The sequence below is a fragment of the Eurosta solidaginis genome, chromosome X (genome assembly GCF_040869045.1).
Source record: "Eurosta solidaginis isolate ZX-2024a chromosome X, ASM4086904v1, whole genome shotgun sequence".
Taxonomy (NCBI): Eukaryota; Metazoa; Arthropoda; class Insecta; order Diptera; family Tephritidae; genus Eurosta; species Eurosta solidaginis.
In genome coordinates, this window is record NC_090324.1 from 12,745,217 (window position 1) to 12,762,808 (window position 17,592).

The following is a 17,592-nucleotide window of genomic DNA, read 5'->3' on the forward strand; positions in this document are numbered from 1 at the left end:
TTAATGAGGGTTTTAAAAGGGAGTGGTGGTTGTTGTATAGGTGGTCGCATTTTCGAGATATCGCCATAAAGGTGGACCAGGGGTGACCCTAGAATTTGTTTGTACATTATGGGCATCAAAAGAAAGGTGATAATGAGTATTTTAAAAGGGAGTATTCCTAAGTTCCATAGGTGGACGCCGTTTCGAGATATCGCCATAAAGGTGGAGCAGGGGTGACCCCAGAATTTGTTTGTACAATATGGGTATCAAAAGAAAGGTGTTAATGAGTATTTTAAAAGGGTGTGGGGCTTAGTTCTATAGGTAGACGCCTTTTCGAGATATTGCCATAAAGGTGGACCAGGGGTGACTCTAGAATGAGTTTGTACGATTTGGGTATCAAATTAAAGGTATTAATGAGAGTTTTAAAAGGGAGTGGTGGTAGTTGTATATGTGAAGGCGTTTTCCAGATATCGACCAAAATGTGGACTAGGGTGACCCAGAACATTATCGGTTGGATACCGCTAATTTATTTATATATGTAATACCTGGCAAGATTTTAAGGGTGTTTTATTTCGCCCTGCAGAACTTTTTCATTTTCTTCTACTTAATATGGTAGGTGTCACAACCATTTTATAAAGTTTTTTCTAAAGTTATATTTCGCGTCAATAAAACAATCCAATTACCTTACCATGTTTCATCCCTTTTTTCGTATTTGGTATAGAATTATGGCATTTTTCTCATTTTTCGCAATTTTCGATATCGAAAAAGTGGGCGTGGTCATAGTCGGATTTCGTTCATTTTTCATACCAAGGTAAAGTGGGTTCAGATAAGTACGTGAACTGAGTTTAGTAAAGATATATCGATTTTTGCTCAAGTTATCGTGTTAACGGCCATGCGGAAGGACAGACGGACGACTGTGTATAAAAACTGGGCGTGGCATCAACCGATTTCGCCCATTTTCACAGAAAACAGTTAGCGCCATAAAATCTATGCCCCTACCAAATTTCAAAAGGATTGGTTAATTTTTGTTCGATTTATGGCATTAAAAGTATCCTAGACAAATTAAATGAAAAAGGGCGGATCCACGCCCATTTTTAAATTTTATTTTATTTTTGTATTTTGTTGCACCATATCATTACTGGAGGTGAATCTTGACATAATTTACTTATATACTGTAAAGATATTAAATTTTTTGTTAAAATTTTACTTTAAAAAAATTTTTTTTTTAAAAGTGGGCGTGGTCCTTCTCCGATTTTGCTAATTTTTATTAAGCGTACATGCAGTAATAAGAGTAACGTTCCTGCCAAATTTCATCATGATATCTTCAACGACTGCCAAATTACAGCTTGCAAAAGTTTTAAATTACCTTCTTTAAAAAGTGGGCAGTGCCACGCCCATTGTCCAAAATTTTACTAATTTGATATTTTGCGTCATAAGTTCAACTCATCTCAGATATATATATATATATATATATACACTATGTAGCAAAAGTGAACACTTAAGAATCAAATTGGCAGGTTATGTCATGCACTATAATATGATAGAAATCAACCAGGTTATTAGCATTGACATTGGTTTTGGAGCAAAAATTAATTAATAAACAAAAACAATAACAAATGCATTGAACACAATTCGTCTTTAAGTAAGGATAGGTATAGTGTTCACTTTTGCACCTATTGAAATTTTTTACACTCGAATAAAGTAGGAGCGTCGTTTAATACCGTTATTCGGTATTTTACTATGATAAGGGGTTTACTTGGTATTGCTATTCCAGCTATGATCAGTTTGTCCTAGTTCGCTGTGAAAAGTGGAAATATTAACTGTTCAGTAGCAGCAATTCTCAGAATCTCAGAATCTTCAGAATCTATTTTTTACGCTTGTTTATTAATATTGTAATATTAGATTAAAAATTACTTAAAATTCATTTACATACATATTCTGTTAAACAATAACTCTAGTTACCAAAGTAATGTGAATTATGCTTTATGTTCTCTTAGATTTACATCGCTATATCAGGCCACGAGCCTAACGGGTTAATTTCCATTGCTTTTACATGTACCTTCTTTTTCCATAACAGCAAATAAGCAGTAGAAAAATTAAAATGATTTAGTTTTTCTACCGCGTCCATTACTGTGTACACGCAAATAATAAACTCAATAAAGAATAATTACACGTTTGTGACTACATAGCATAAATATCGAAAATTCGTTTTTGCATTTAACATTAGCGACCGTGATAGGACACGTTAGTCGACGGGATTTAAGTTTGTTTAATAGCGAATCTATATAAAAACAAGTAAGAAAGGCTAAGTTCGGGTGTAACCGAACATTACATACTCAGTTGAGAGCTATGGAGACAAAATAAGGGAAAATCACCATATAGGAAAATGAACTAGGTTAACCCTGGAATGTGTTTGTATGACATGTGTATCAAATGGAAGGTATTAAAAAGTATTTTAAGAGGGAGTGGGTAATAGTTCTATAGGTGAACGCCATTTAGGGATATAGCCATAAAGGTGGACCAGGGCTGACCCTAGAATTTGTTTGTACGATATGGGTATCAAATTAAAGGTTTTAATGAGTATTTTAAAAGGGAGTGGGCCTTAGTTCTATTGTTGGACGCCTTTCGAGATAGGGTGGACCAGGGGTGACCCTAGAATTTGTTTGTACGATATGGGTATCAAATGAAAGGTGTTAATGAGTATTTTAAAAGGGCGTGGGTATCAAATGAAAGATGTTAATGAGTATTTTAAAAGGGAGTGGGCCTTAGTTCTATAGGTGGACGCCTTTTCGAGATATCGCCATAAAGGTTGACCAGGGGTGACTCTCGAATGTGTTTGTACGATATGGGTATCAAACTAAAGGTATTAATGAGGGTTTTAAAAGGGAGTGGCGGTAGTTGTATATGTGAAGGCGTTTTCGAGATATCGACCAAAATGTGGACCAGGGTGACCCAGAACATCATCTGTCGGGTACCACTAATTTATTTATAGATGTAATACCACGAACGGTATTCCTGCCAAGATTCAAAGCCCTTGATTTCGCCCTGCAGAACTTTTTCATTTACTTCTACTTAATATGGTAGGTGTCACACCCATTTTACAGATTCTTTTCTAAAGTTATATTTTGCGTCAATAAACCAATCCAATTACCATGTTTCATCCCTTTTTTCGTATTTGGTATAGAATTATTGCATTTTTTTTAATTTTTCGTAACTTTCGATATCGAAAAAGTGGGCGTGGTCATAGTCGGATTTCGTCCATTTTTACACCAATACAAAGTGAGTTCAGATAAGTACGAGAACTGAGTTTAATAAAGATATATCGACTTTTGCTCAAGTTATCGTATTAACGGCCGAGCGGTACGACAGACGGACGACTGTGTAAAAAAACCGGGCGTGGCTTCCTTGCGATTGGCCGCTATCACGACAAACTGAGCAAAAATCGATATATCTTTACTAAACTTAGTTCACGTACTTCTCTGAACTCACTTTATCTTGGTATTAAAAATCGCCGAAATCCGACTATGACCACGCCCACTTTTTCGATATCGAAAACATCGAAAAATGGAAAAAATACCATAATTATATAGCAAATACGAAAAAAGGGATGAAACATGGTGATTGGATTGGTTTTTTGACGCAAAATATAACTTTAGAAAAAACTTTGTAAAATGGGTGTGACACCTACCATACACTGAGAGAAAAAAACGCATTTAACCCAAATACTTTCAGCTCTTGTAAAATTGTGAGGGAAAAGTATTTGCCCCAAAAAGAAAATCTTTAAAGCAAGAATAACGCATTTATTTCAACGACTTTTTCGTTATTGAGCAAACAGTTTCGATCTTCGCATAACAGTTGATACGCAATTAAAAATAAACAAAAGTAAAACTGTTGATAACAAATATAAAGTTTTTGAATGAAAAATTTTTACTATTGAATTTTAGTTTCAAAGGCCGCGCAGTTGATTCAAAAGCAAATATTTGTGCCAACAACGTAATTAACGAGAAGTAACGGTACTTCTGAAAGTAAAATTGTTAAGACAACTGCATTAGTAATTGAAATTACTGCAGAAATTTTTGATTAAAATAAAGACGCATCAGTTCTTTAGCAATTGTTTTATGAAACGGACGCTCCTTTAAAGTTTACAATTATGGAATCCAATGTTATAAATGCGTCCGTCATCGCCGAAAAAATTAAATTTAGATACATGCTGCAAAAGTGGCGCCAGAAAAATAACGTATGTACATATCATTTTCCTATTTTCAATGACCGGTATAACATAACCTCCATAGCCATAACACTCTAAATTTTTGTGTGAGAATTGTGCTAAAAATCTTCATGATAAATGTGTTCTTCGAGGTTATGTTCCATAATTTTTAATGAATCACTAATAAAAATGAGTACGCATTTTCAGTATGAACTTTTATCGTGCTGTGGAAGTGACAGAACATAGTCAAACACTGTAACGGATTGGTTATCGTCATCTTCGTCTCCGTTGCAACAAAGAACAGGACACGAGAATTTAAATATCGGAGCAATTCTTTCGAAAACGGTAGCTGGAAAAGAAATTCTCTCGAAGTATAAACTGAGGAACATATTGGATGAATCCGATCAGACGGCTTTAGTGCGAATCGTCGTGGATCACTTTTCGTTTAATGAAATAAAAATGGATCCTAAAGTTATGGCAAAAGTGTCTGAAGCAATAGTTGAGCTGTTTCCAACGGAAAGTGCTTCAAAATACTATATATCGTGAAGCAGTAAACGAAATCCTTCCGGAAAAATATACGATCGGTATTTCAATACACTTTGCAAACGAAAAGGATTTAAGAATTCTGCTACTTCATCAAAAAAATTATGCCTTGCGAGAAAAATGTTAACCCTATTGCCGATGTTTGTCAAAATAATTCTGAATTTGTTGCAATAAAAAAATGATTAGCGCACAACATACCTAGCGACAAAATAACACCGTGGAGGGAGACCTCAGTTTTACGAATGCAAGAAAACAAACACTCACAAAACTTTCGAAGTGAAATTTTATGTATTATTTTTCAAGCTTAAACAGTTTAGATTCTCAAATGTACTCGCACAGTTTTTACAGCTTTGTACCTTAATTGTAGCAGTGCTAGAAATTTTCACTGGTATATTAGTTTAAGGACCTAAAATTTAGGCTAACTCACTCCCACCCCTGCTTAATATACTATTTAATAGTTTTTTTCCTTCAAGGAAGAAAAAAAGTTATTTCGTTTTTTTTGATACTCAATATTTTGCATATTGTTGTTTACATTTAGCGTTAGAAGTCTATGATCAGATATATCATTATCACCCATCGATAAAGTCTAGCTGTATTCTACTAAATCAGTATCAGAGCATAATCAATTATGGTTTAAGAACCACTGTCCTCCAATTCTGTTGTGAATTTTATGTTTTTGTCAAAGGAATTCAAAGCGTAAAATGTGTTTTGCAACACGTTTTCATTTATAATTGCAAATAAGTCGTCCACGTACATTGTAACCGATCGGGCTTTTATTGTTCATTTATTAAATGTATTTTAAAATAATTCTTCCATCACAATGTCTGAAACTATTGGTGAATTGAAACCCAGCTGGTTAGGCGATTAGAATATACCCGCGGTAGGTATGCCTGTCGTAAGAGGCGATTAAAGTACCAAATAGAATCAAGGAGTTATGTAGCGCAACCTTTTCAGGTTGTCAGCGCAATTTATAGCTTCTCCAAACCCAATTGTCAACCTCACCTATCCGTGGCGAATCCTGTTACATTAACAACCGAGGCTCTGGCGACCCAGAACTCCTCATGGATCTAGGGGGTGGGAGTGCGGTATGGCCTAGAAGGTCGCATGTGGTCATAACAAATCGTTCCCGAGATGGCCGGGCTTGGTACCGGAACGGGCCGGATCTGCATACGGCGAAGGACCATCAACATCGATAACACTCCCCAAGATCTTCGGGACTGTCCTTGTCGCTACAACAGCAACAACAACAAGTGGGTGATCCCATCGGGAATGCTTTTATTTGCGTGTATATCGCATTTTTAAACTTGAAATATTTATTTTCCTCTATACAAATTTTTAATATTTCCATAAACATCTTCTTTTTATAAAATTAGGAATAACCTTACACTTTCTACATTTTGGAGATTGACGAATATAATAATAAAATGACGGAGATTTTATCTGACTTGACTACGTATAGAATACAACGACAAGATCCTACATCACGTTTACAAATTAAGAATAATAACCTAGTAGATAATTTATTTAAAATGGACCTTATTTCGAAGGCGGAAAGAAATAAGCTTACCACAACAACGGCACTACCCCCAAGAATTTATGGTCTACCCAAAACACACAGGGAAGGAACGCCACTTAGACCAATATGTTCAGTAATTGGATCAACATCGTACGGGCTGTGTAAATATATTGTAGATATACTGAAAAACATAACGGCGGAGTCCACATATAACATCAAAAACACATTAAATTTAAAAGAAAGAATAAATAACACTTATATTAAGGATGAGGAGAAACTTATATCTTTTGACGTGGTTTCACTCTTTCCAAGCATACCGGTACAGTTAGCACTAGATGTTATATCAGAAAAATGGCCAATTATACAACAATATATGAAGATACCGAAGAAATTATTTATGGAAATAGTTACTTTTTGCATTAAGGATAATCGATATTTTAAATATAAGGATACAATTTACACACAATTAAAAGGGTTACCGATGGGGTCACCATCTTCCCCAGTGATAGCCGACATAATAATGGAAAAACTTTTGGAAACTACATTAAGAAAACTAGGCCAGAAACCACGACTAGTCACAAAGTATGTCGATGACTTATTCGCAATAGTGAACGTAAATAATATTCAAAACACGCTCGAAGCGCTTAACTCCTTTAATAGACATATAAAATTCACAATCGAAAAAGAACAGGATGGAAAATTGGTATATTTGGACTCTGTAATAAATAGAATGGCAATCAACTAAAATTAAAATGGTATAAGAAGCCGACGTCATCAGGACGAATCATCAACTTCAATTCCAAGCACCCGAAGTCGATGATAAAGAATACGGCAACGGGCTGTATACGAAGGATGATGCAGACTTCAGATGAAATTTACCATAGAGAAATAGAGAAGGAAATAATGGATTTATTAAGGAACAACGACTTTCCAGTTAAAATAATCAAAACATTGTTAAGGAAATATAAAAATATTAACAGTCAAAATATACCAAGAAACCACATTATCTATAAGTCGGTATCATATATACCCACATTATCAGAGCGGCTAACTGCATCGGAATGTTATGACAAAGAAAAAATAAAAATAGCACACAAACCAACGAATACTTTAAAAAATTTTTCAATCAAACAAAATCAGCGGTATCGTTAATAGAAAAATGCAATGTGGTGTATGAAATTCCACGCAACGGTAATAACGACGAATCTTGTCAAAGTATATACGTAGGAACAACAAAGTCCAAACTAAAAACTAGGATATCACAACATAAATCCGATTATAAATATTGTCACCAAACTAACAACCACAAAACAGCACTTGTGGGCCACTGTACAAACAGCCGGCACGAGCCAGATTTCAACAACACAAAGATCCTACAACAAGAGCAACAATACAGCAAGCGCTTCACTCTCGAGATGTTGCATATTATAAATCAGGGCTATTCCAAACTGAAAGTGCACCTGTATTAGTGAGACCGCAATCATCGCGATGATTGTGCGGGTGAATTTATTTTTCATTTAGTCGCTTACTAGCAAGCAACGAGCTAACAACAAGCATATGTATCGCGCATAATTTTTTATACATATTTGATACCGATCAGCCAATACCCATCACCGATGTTGCTACGCCAAGTGCCAAGCGACGACTAACTCAATTAACGACGGCAGAGCCAATCATATGCGTGTGAATTGAGAGGGAACATTTGTGCTATGAAATGAATAGCCCTGTTAAGCGCCAAATACACGACACGAACATTTCCGCGAACATTCCGCAATCTTGTTCGCAGCTTTGGCCATACACCATACGAACTTTTGGCCAAACATTAGTTCTCTTTCAGACAGCGATGAATACGGACAACAATTGTGCTGCAGCAATATTGCTCGCTGTGGCAATTAAGCGTAAAAAAAGAGAGAAGATCGCAAAAAAAGAATTTGGTGCAAAGAATGGTTTAAAAAACGAGCAGTTCTTGGACAAAGTGAGCTTATTAAAGAACTGGAATTCACGTCACATAATGATTTTAAAAATTACGTTCGTATGAGCAAGGCAACATTTGACCAACTTTTACAAAAAATTTTGCCACTCATAACGAAACGGGATACAATAATGAGAGAAGCGATTCCCCCTCATCACAACCTTGCTTTAACTTTGCGCTTTCTAGCTAGTGACAATAGCTTTGAAGACTTAAAATTTTTGACAGCAATTGCGCCCCAAACGATTGGGAAAATAGTTACAGAGACTTGTGATGCCATAATAAGTCAATTGAAAGATTTTATTAAGGTAATTATTTATTGATTAAATTATTTTTTTTCTACTAAACAAGAAAAGTTTCATGTGTACATATGTGTGTCTGAAAATTATTGGTTTTTTTGAAGTAAAAATAAAAATAAATTATTCGTCCGTTTCAAACGATGCAAAGAAATTTTGTAAGTTTTCTACCGAGCTCGAATTAATGGATGATGTATCTTCAACGATTCGTACGTTTTGTGTGACTTGAGGTGACATTCTACTACTGTTTATGGACGAGCCGCTACTTAAAGGAGTCGGAACTCTTATTGTATAATTCTGCATGTGTTGGTGCACCGCGTAGTTAAGTTGCGTAGACGTGCGCATTGGGTATTGCGGAATGACATTTGGTGTTAATATTTGACTTGGGTTAAAAACATTTTGGATTTGAATCGCGTGCCTAAATTCCAATGCTCCCAAGCAACCTTGAAATAAAACATCTGATATGATTTTTCGCGCAATCGTTTTCTGGGAGGCCTCCATTTCACTATATTGCGAAGCCCACGATTGAGCCAAGGAGTCACCTTCTGTGGGTTCGCGGCTGTTGGCAAGTCTCTCGCATGCAATTTTAATAAGTGTATCTTCTTCAGAAACTTTTCTTTTGCTTGGTCGAACAGTGAATTCCTAAAAAGATAGATTTATAAGTTTTTCATTACTTTTCAGCTTCCACAAACAGAAAAAGATTGGAAGGTAGAAGCGAAAAATTTTGATGCACGCTGGAACTTCCCAAATTTTATAGGCGCAATTGATGGAAAACACGTCAATATAACAAAGCCACCTGGATCTGGATCTTTTTATTATAATTATAAAAAAAATTGTTCCATCATTTTAATGGCAGTGGTTAATGCTAATTACGAATTTTTGATGGTGGATTTTGGCACAAATGGAAGAGCGTCTGATGTCGGTCTTTTTAGCGAAACAAAATTTTTTTCATCTCTAAAAAATAAAACATTGAAAATTCCTGACCCTCAGCCGCTTCCAAACTGCGAAGAAAAACTACCATTTGTATTCGTAGCTGACGATGCTTTTCCCCTGTTAGAAAATATCATGAAACCATTTAGCCACAACACACTCAAGGAAGAAGAAATAATTTTTAACTACAGGCTTTCTCGGGCAAGAAGAATTGTTGAAAACTGTTTTGGCATTTTAGCATCAAGATTTAAAATTCTCCTACAAACTATTAATTTATCACCAGAAAAAGTCACGAAAATTGTGTTAACCTGTTGCTACTTGCATAACTTTTTACGGAGGTAGAATGAGGAGACGTATTTTGAAGGTGGATTCGATGTTGAAGAAACAGATCCCGGAGCGATAGAATACGCCGATTGGCATAATGACCATGGACTTACAGCTCTTCAAGCTTCAAGTGCAAAGAATGCATCCAATTTAGCAAAAACTACTCGAGAAAAATATTGTAATTATTTTAATACAGTGGGAGCAGTTCCGTGGCAGAGCAATATATTAAATATAAGAAAGTGAATCATTTACGGAATAAAAACAAAATGAATGTTTGTGTTCACAAAAAAAAAGAAACAATAAAATTTTTACTTTTTTTCTTACCTCATCCTGCATTGTGGTAACGCCTGCCAAAGGTTCTTCTTTATCTTTCAAAAAGCATAGCAAATCATAGCACCAAAGAGTAGGAACATATTCATCCTCAGCACCAGCACCAGACTTCAAACTATCTCTCTTTTTTTTTGATTCACGCCGGTATTGCGCCCGCAAACTACTTATTTTTTTTATAACTGTATCCTTTGTGGCATCAGGATCTACTTCTTTTAATTTTTCGATTAAAGTCGCATAATCATTATTCTTTTTAATTCTATTACAATAATCTTTGCTTTTTACTTGCCACAATGATGGCAAAGATTTATACATTTCAATAAATTCACTCAGAAATTTTTTATTGTCCATTTTACTTTTCCGCGCACGTCTGTTCCGTTCAGAAATTACTACGATTATGAGCTGTTTCGCCATACACGCACGAACAGTTCGCGCAAATGTTCGCCAAAAATTAAAATATTTTGATTTTTGGCGAACATTTGCGCGAACTGGCAAACACCACCATACACGACAGAAAAGGTCGCAGAAACATGACATAACGGGAATGTTCGCGTCGTGTACTTGGCGCTTTAGAAATACTCCAAATAATAGACGATTAAACTATAAAACGGACTCCGATCATCATTCCGCTCACTTATACAAACATTTACTGACAAACAGACAGTACACAACTCCACGTCACGCAGTGCAGACGTGTAAATAAAATGTATGTAAACAGTATTTTTATTTTAATGTTGATTTTTATAATTTGTTAAAATTTAAATATATTTGTTAAAAATGTGATTTTAATTATAATTTAAATGTTTTATATTTGTCAACAGTCTGCCCTGAAGACGGTTACCGGTGTGTAGCCGAAATATATTGGTGATAAACAAAACCATATGTGTTTTATTTAACATTGACCTAAAGCCGGCAGAATAAATAATTGTTTAAATCAAAAAGGGCGCTAAATACATTAGTTTGAAATTTAATATTTAAGTTTTTATTACAAATAAAATGGTATTAAACCATCCAATAATTTGAGTTGTTTTATGCGAAGCAACGAAACAACCAAAGTGGTGACCCCAACGGCGCGAATATCATTCACTCTGTACATGGGGATTGGAATCCGCAAAATTCGCCATTTTACCAGAATTTTGCGACGGATCACCAGTTCTCTCATAACTGCAGTTCTACTTGATGCCAGTTTCCCGTTACAACTTGCGCTCCGTTATAAAAGAAGAAGACACAGAAATGGCTGAGAAAGATGAACTCAACCAAAAACTAGGCGCTATGGAATTAGAGTGTCAACGTCTGCAGACTATGTACGAACAACAGCCAAATATGCAGAGGGACTTGCACAGACCACATGGAATCTAATTGTACCGATGTCCAATAAAAGCAACCCGCATTTGTGGTTCGCTCAACTTGAACGATCGTTTCGATTATACAAAGTTCAAAGTGACGAAGCCAAGTTCGATTTTTCACGATACATCTCGAACAGGAGATTGCGTTATTTGTAGAAGACCTCATAAAAAAGCCACCACAAAGTAATAAATACGATGAACTCAAAACGCGGTTACTGGACAAATGTGCCGAAAGTGCTGAGTCGAAATTACGTCGTTTGTTGCAGGGAGGCGGCACAGCAGGCATGAAGCCGACAGAAATTTTGTCCTTTGTCGATTAGCACCCGATCCAGGCAGCGAGGCAATCATTCATACGTTATTTATTGGGGAAATTCCACAGTCTATACGTACAGTTTTTAGTGTTTGGGATGAGAAAGACATTGAAAAACTTGCGAAGATAGCAGACAAGATGCTTGAGGCAGTAACAACCAACACTAACAGCACCTTGCCAACTCTTGCGGCCACTGACAACTCAGTCCATGCGGTATCTCTTAAAATGTCCTTGTCAGAAATGAGCGCAGCATAAAAGTCGCTTACAGAAAAGGTGAGTATAATTAGCAGCGAACTAAAAGCTTTCAAGTCATGCAGAAGCAGTAGTAACTCTCGTCAGAGAACACAAAAACCATCGGCAAAAGAAGGTCACAATTAGGGGCAGCCAACTCTATGTTTTTTCTACCAGAATTTCGGAGATAACGGGAAGAAATGTCGTCCCAACTGCTCGCGCTACAAGTCGTCAAACTAAAGCGGCTGTCGTCAATAACGCTGGTTGGCAACAGTCGCAAATCTAGCAGCGTTAACCAAACAAATATTTGCACCAACACAAAAGAACTAACCGCAAGCAAAAACAATTAGACGAATGAGAAGCGCTTATACGTCAGCGACAAAAAATCAAAATTCAACTTTCTTATTGATTCCGAATCGGTGGTGTCTGTTTTACTACGCTTGGCACCAAATTATAAGATCAAGCAAGGTGATTTAAATTGTATGCGGCGAATCAGACGGTCGTACAAACATACGGTAGTCAACCAATCGAAGTCGATTTGTGTTTACGGCGATCATTCAGCTGGCTTTTTACAAAAGCTGACGTTCACACTGCAATTATAGGTGCCGATTTTCTGGCTCATTTTCAACTAGTAATCGATTTGAATAATAAGCGTCTCGTTGATACGACAAAGGGTCTCACAACGAGCGGTTAACTCAGCAGTACACGAATTTTTGCAGTCTCAAAGCTTAAAAAAGTAAACAAATTTTACAACGTTCTCAAAGAGTTTGTCGATGTCACTAAAACAAATTCGCAATTCGACACTTACAAAATATTCCATTCAGTTTGGCATCACATCGAAACGTCTGGCAATACGGTGGCCAGTAGACCGCGACGTCTTCCCGCCGAAAGGCTTGAAGTTGTCAGGACAGAAGTTAACTTTCTGCTGCAACAAGGCGTCTGTAGGGTTCCGAAGAATTCGTGGTCTAGCCCACTGTACCTGGTGTCCAAAAAATGCGGTGGTTGGCGCGCGTGTGGCGACTATCGAAAGCTAAATTCGATAACGGTCTCGGCTCATTATCCCATCGCCCACGTTCATTACTTTGTAAACAAGCTGCACGGTAGTACGGTTTTTTTGACCCTCGACCTGTTGCGGGCATACAACCAAATTCACGCCATTCGGTTTAATTGAGTTTTTATTCATGCCATCGCCCTCAAGAATGCCACAAAGACATTCCAAAGGCTTACGGATGACATTTTCCGAGGCATCGAATTCGTATTTTGTTATATTGATGACTCATCATGTCTGGCTCGCAAGTAGAGCACCTTCGCGTTGTTTTATCAATTTTGCGAAAAATGGCCTCAGCATAACGCCAACAAATGCCAATTTGGGCAATCCGAAGTATCTGTTTTAAGCTACGTGGTCAACAAAGACGGCGTCAAACCGACTGACATCCACATAAAGGCAATAGCTGAGTTTAAGAAACCCGAAAATTTGTGCGAGCTTGGTCGGTTTTTTGGGTGCCATTAACTATTACCGTCGCTATATACCACACGCTTCCGAGATAAAAGCACCGTTGAGTGATTTTATCCATAACATTAAAAAAAATGACAAACGAAAAATTCTGTGGTCAAAAGACGCAGTCAACGCATTAGAAGCATGTAAACAAAGCGTGGTCAACGCAGCACTTCTGGCTCATCCCGCACCGAAGGCCATATTAGCCCTTCTCTGTCATGCATCAAACGTGGCAGCTGGCGCGGCTCTCGAGCAGGTAGCGAATAACTCGTGGCAACCTTTAGGTTTTTTTTAGAGAAAACTTAGCAGCACAGACAAGAATTACAGTACATATGACCGAGAGCTACTTTCAGTGTATGATGCAATTCGCCATTTCAAACTTTTTCTCGAATCACGCAGTTTTATAATCAAAATGGACCATAAACCATTGATCTATGCATTCCAACAAAAGCCGGAGAATGCATCGCCGCGGCAACTACGCCACTTACATTTTATATCTCAGTTTTCTAAAGCAATCGCTCATGTTAGAGGTACTGAAAATTCTGTGGCCGATGCCCTCTCTCGATTAGAGGCAATCTCAATGCCCTCGGCTATAGCTCTGGTGGCTGACATGGTGAAATCGCAAGCAGATGACGAGAGTTACGCTCGGTTTTGAGCGGTGACACATCTCTCCAATTACAATCAGTTCAATTTCACACTTGTACGATCTATTGCAATATATCAACGGGTAAAGTGCGACCTTACGTTCCACGAAACCTACGCTATCAAGTTTTTTCAGAAGCGCATGGATTGTCACATCGGATTGGCAAATTTACAAGTCAACAGGTGCGACAAAAGTACGTTTGGCCATCCATGAAGAAGGGCATCGCCGAATGGGCGAAAAATTGCATTCCCTGTCAGCGCGCGAAAATACATCGCCACAACAAGCGAATACCGCAAAAAATTACTGTGCCTGACAACAGATTCGATCATGTCCATATGGACATAATTGTTATGCCTCACACAATTTGAATCCGCGTTTTTTTTAAATTTGTGTAAACTTGTATGTGGGCAACACATACACACAACAGGATATCATCCTCAGTCCAATGGGATGATAGAGCGCTGGCATCGTTCATTAGAAGCAGCTTTAATATGTAGTACCCAAATTCCTTGGCCAATACTCTTACCAGTAGCACTACTTGGACTACGGAATTGTTATAAACCTTACCTTAAAGCTTCAGCAGCTGAGATGCTATACGGTTAGCCAATACGCATACCAAACGAATTTGCAGAAGCACCGATGCACTATCCGACCCTCAGATCTTCGTTGGCCAATTGAGAGAGCAAATGCAAGTCATGCGACCAACAACAGTTGCACATCACAACAACAATAAAATGTTTCAGCTCAAACATTTCAATGATTGCACACATATTTTTCTTCGAACGGATGCTGTAAAACAGCCACTTGAACCTCCATACACAGGGCCATATGAGGTGGTAAGCAGAGAATCAAATCGAGTTTTGATCATTCGCATCAACGGTAAGGATGACGAGTGAATCAAACCAGCTTTCCTAAGGAACACTGAAATTTGCAACGGCATTACACAACCGGATAGTCCGCCGAGTGTGCGGACTTACGAAACACGTCAGCGAGTACGTTTCTCCAAATCGTGACCGAGTCACTAAAGGGGGAGCATTGTAGCGTATTGAGTTGCACACCGTGCAATCTATGTATAAACCTCATGCAAGGTACGAATCAGCTTACATCTGGCATCGCTTTTACTTTGACACTTTCTTTCATTCTTCTTATTCAAATAAAATTATTATCACCATCGTCACTTGAGCTAGCTGCAGGCGCAGCCCTTGTATATATTTGAAAATTAATATTTAAGTTTTATTACAAATAAAATGGTAGTCAACCATGCAGTAAGTTGAGTTTTATGCGAAGCAACGAAACAACCAAAAATTATTATTTTTATTTTGTTGTCTCGATGTGGGATCTTCTCTCTGTCAAGTCATTTAAGATATCCGTCATTTTGATTTTGAAGTCATTTATATCTATTGCTACAGTTTAGTTTCCCTTGTCCGATGTTAAAATACGAATATTGCTATTTTTGCTTAGAAACTTCTGCGTCCGTTTTACTGTGTCTGATATTGCACGATCTATTGCGCTTTTTATATTTGTACCAGTTTGGTTTCTTACGAGTCGCGCTTCTTCCTGTTTCTCCCTTGTTTTTATTGTTTGTACTAGATTCTCACCATCTGCGATATACTTGAATAATGGAAAATTATTATTCCCTATTGGTAGCGCAAACTTCGGACATTTCGTCAACAGATCTTTCATATTTGCAGTTAATTCAACACTGGTTTTGTTTGTGATGAAAATATGAATAAATGACCATACAACAAGTACGGATCTCCTCTCACGAGGCCCTGTACGTGGGGAAGCGCGCATGCTAATGTTAGCCTGGTCTCTGCTCGCCGGATTGGGGTGGTTCTTTCTTGCCACTAATGTAAAAGCTTTACCCATTTCACAAAAAAAATTCATAGACATATTAACTTGAACCAGAAAATCCGAAAAAATGTTTAACCAAAAAAAAAAAAACCCCAGTATCAACGGACAGGCGGACATAAAGTAAATTCGGAAATGCACCAACCTAACCGAAGAAGCAACAAAAACGCTTCTCCTCTCTACTCCTACCCAACCATTGAGAGGTAACAAAAAGAAGCAAAACAAAAATCCCAAAACCCAACCATAACCATAACGCACGAAAGCTTACATTACCTCACATTCCTTTTTTAAATAAAAAGTTAGCACCGATTCATGATAAATCTATTACATGTTTATTCATTTATTAATATAGAGTTTAAACTTATTTTGGAAATAATTCATAAACTAATGTCATTAGCCTATAATTTATTTAGCTTTAAATTTCAGTTTAATCCTATAACATACAATTAAATTGCCTATATGTACATATCTTATTCTTATTTCAGTTTTGATTTTCATTTATTTGGGAATTATTAGTACAATAAGACCATCTTCCGGTCTTTTATAGTACAAAACATTATTACACGAAAAGTTTATAAACATTTAACAGGAACAATAGAATTTAAATCTTAATATTAACAGCCTTCAAAGAAGAAGAAGCACATAACATGATTATATCAGCAAATATAGGTAAATAAACCACATGATTAAAATAAAGAACAAGATATATAAATATTACAACATTACAATATTACAGTAGGTGGCCAATTCAGGTCGATTATGATGAAAAAAAATTGTAAATAATTTGTCTATAATTTCTTTCGTTTATACAGTTTCTTACAGTAGCTGGAATAGAGTTCCAAGTGCGTATGGTGTTAACAAAAAACAGTCGAGTTGATGGAACAAAGTTGAAATTTGGAACAATAAGATTATTTAAACGGTTAGATCTAGGAAACATAAGTTTTTCGTATAAGTACGATGCTGTTTTTTTGGTAATTAGTTTTACAAGAAAAATACAACTCCTAGCCTTCAAGTAATTATGGATATCACAGCACAGAAGCAATGACTTCCAAGCAGAAATATGGTCAAACTTACTTAGACCGTATACATAGCGTGTTATATGATTGAAGGCTATATCAATTTTATAGGCAGAACAAAAATCTAGTTTATTGTATATTAACTCTGGATAAGTGATTATCGGCAACAGTAGCTGAATGGACAGTTTTTTACGTATAACGGCTGGTGTAAAGATTGACGATTGCCTTAAATTGCGTAGAGTACCGTATACCCTCCCTACCATAAAATTAATATGATCTGTGCATGTAAGGCTAGAATTTACCATAAAGCCAAAATTTTTTACTTTGTTAACTATTTTTACCAAATTCTTATCAATATATATGGCTGGGAGGTTACCAATTGCGACCTTCTTTCTAGAGATTGGCAAAACATAAGATTTATTAGTGTTGAGGCAAAGACCATTTTTACTAGCCCAACGAGAAATACTCAGTAAGTCAGCATTTAATTTAGAGCATAAGTCATTTCAAAGTCAAATTATCAGCCAAGTACATTTGCTCATCGTCAGCATAGGCATGCAAGCTAACGTGGCTGCACTGTAGAAAAATGTCGTTAATAAACAAGCTGAATAA

The 17,592-nt window shown here is 36.8% G+C and overlaps 2 protein-coding genes and 1 pseudogene across 11 annotated transcripts in view; 2 read left to right on the forward strand and 1 right to left on the reverse strand.

Annotated features, from left to right (window-relative positions):
• LOC137234572 (plasma membrane calcium-transporting ATPase 2-like) overlaps window positions 1-17,592 on the forward strand; it is a 2,440,841-nt gene that overhangs the window by 969,785 nt on the left and 1,453,464 nt on the right. The gene's annotated exons all lie outside the window — the stretch shown is intronic.
• On the reverse strand, window positions 8,634-9,155 carry LOC137234576 (uncharacterized; annotated as a pseudogene).
• LOC137234348 (uncharacterized) lies at window positions 9,261-9,782 on the forward strand (the record flags this gene model as incomplete). The annotated part of the gene is made up of 1 exon (XM_067757936.1): window positions 9,261-9,782. A coding segment is annotated over one exon (522 nt), but the record flags the coding sequence as incomplete, so codon positions are not given.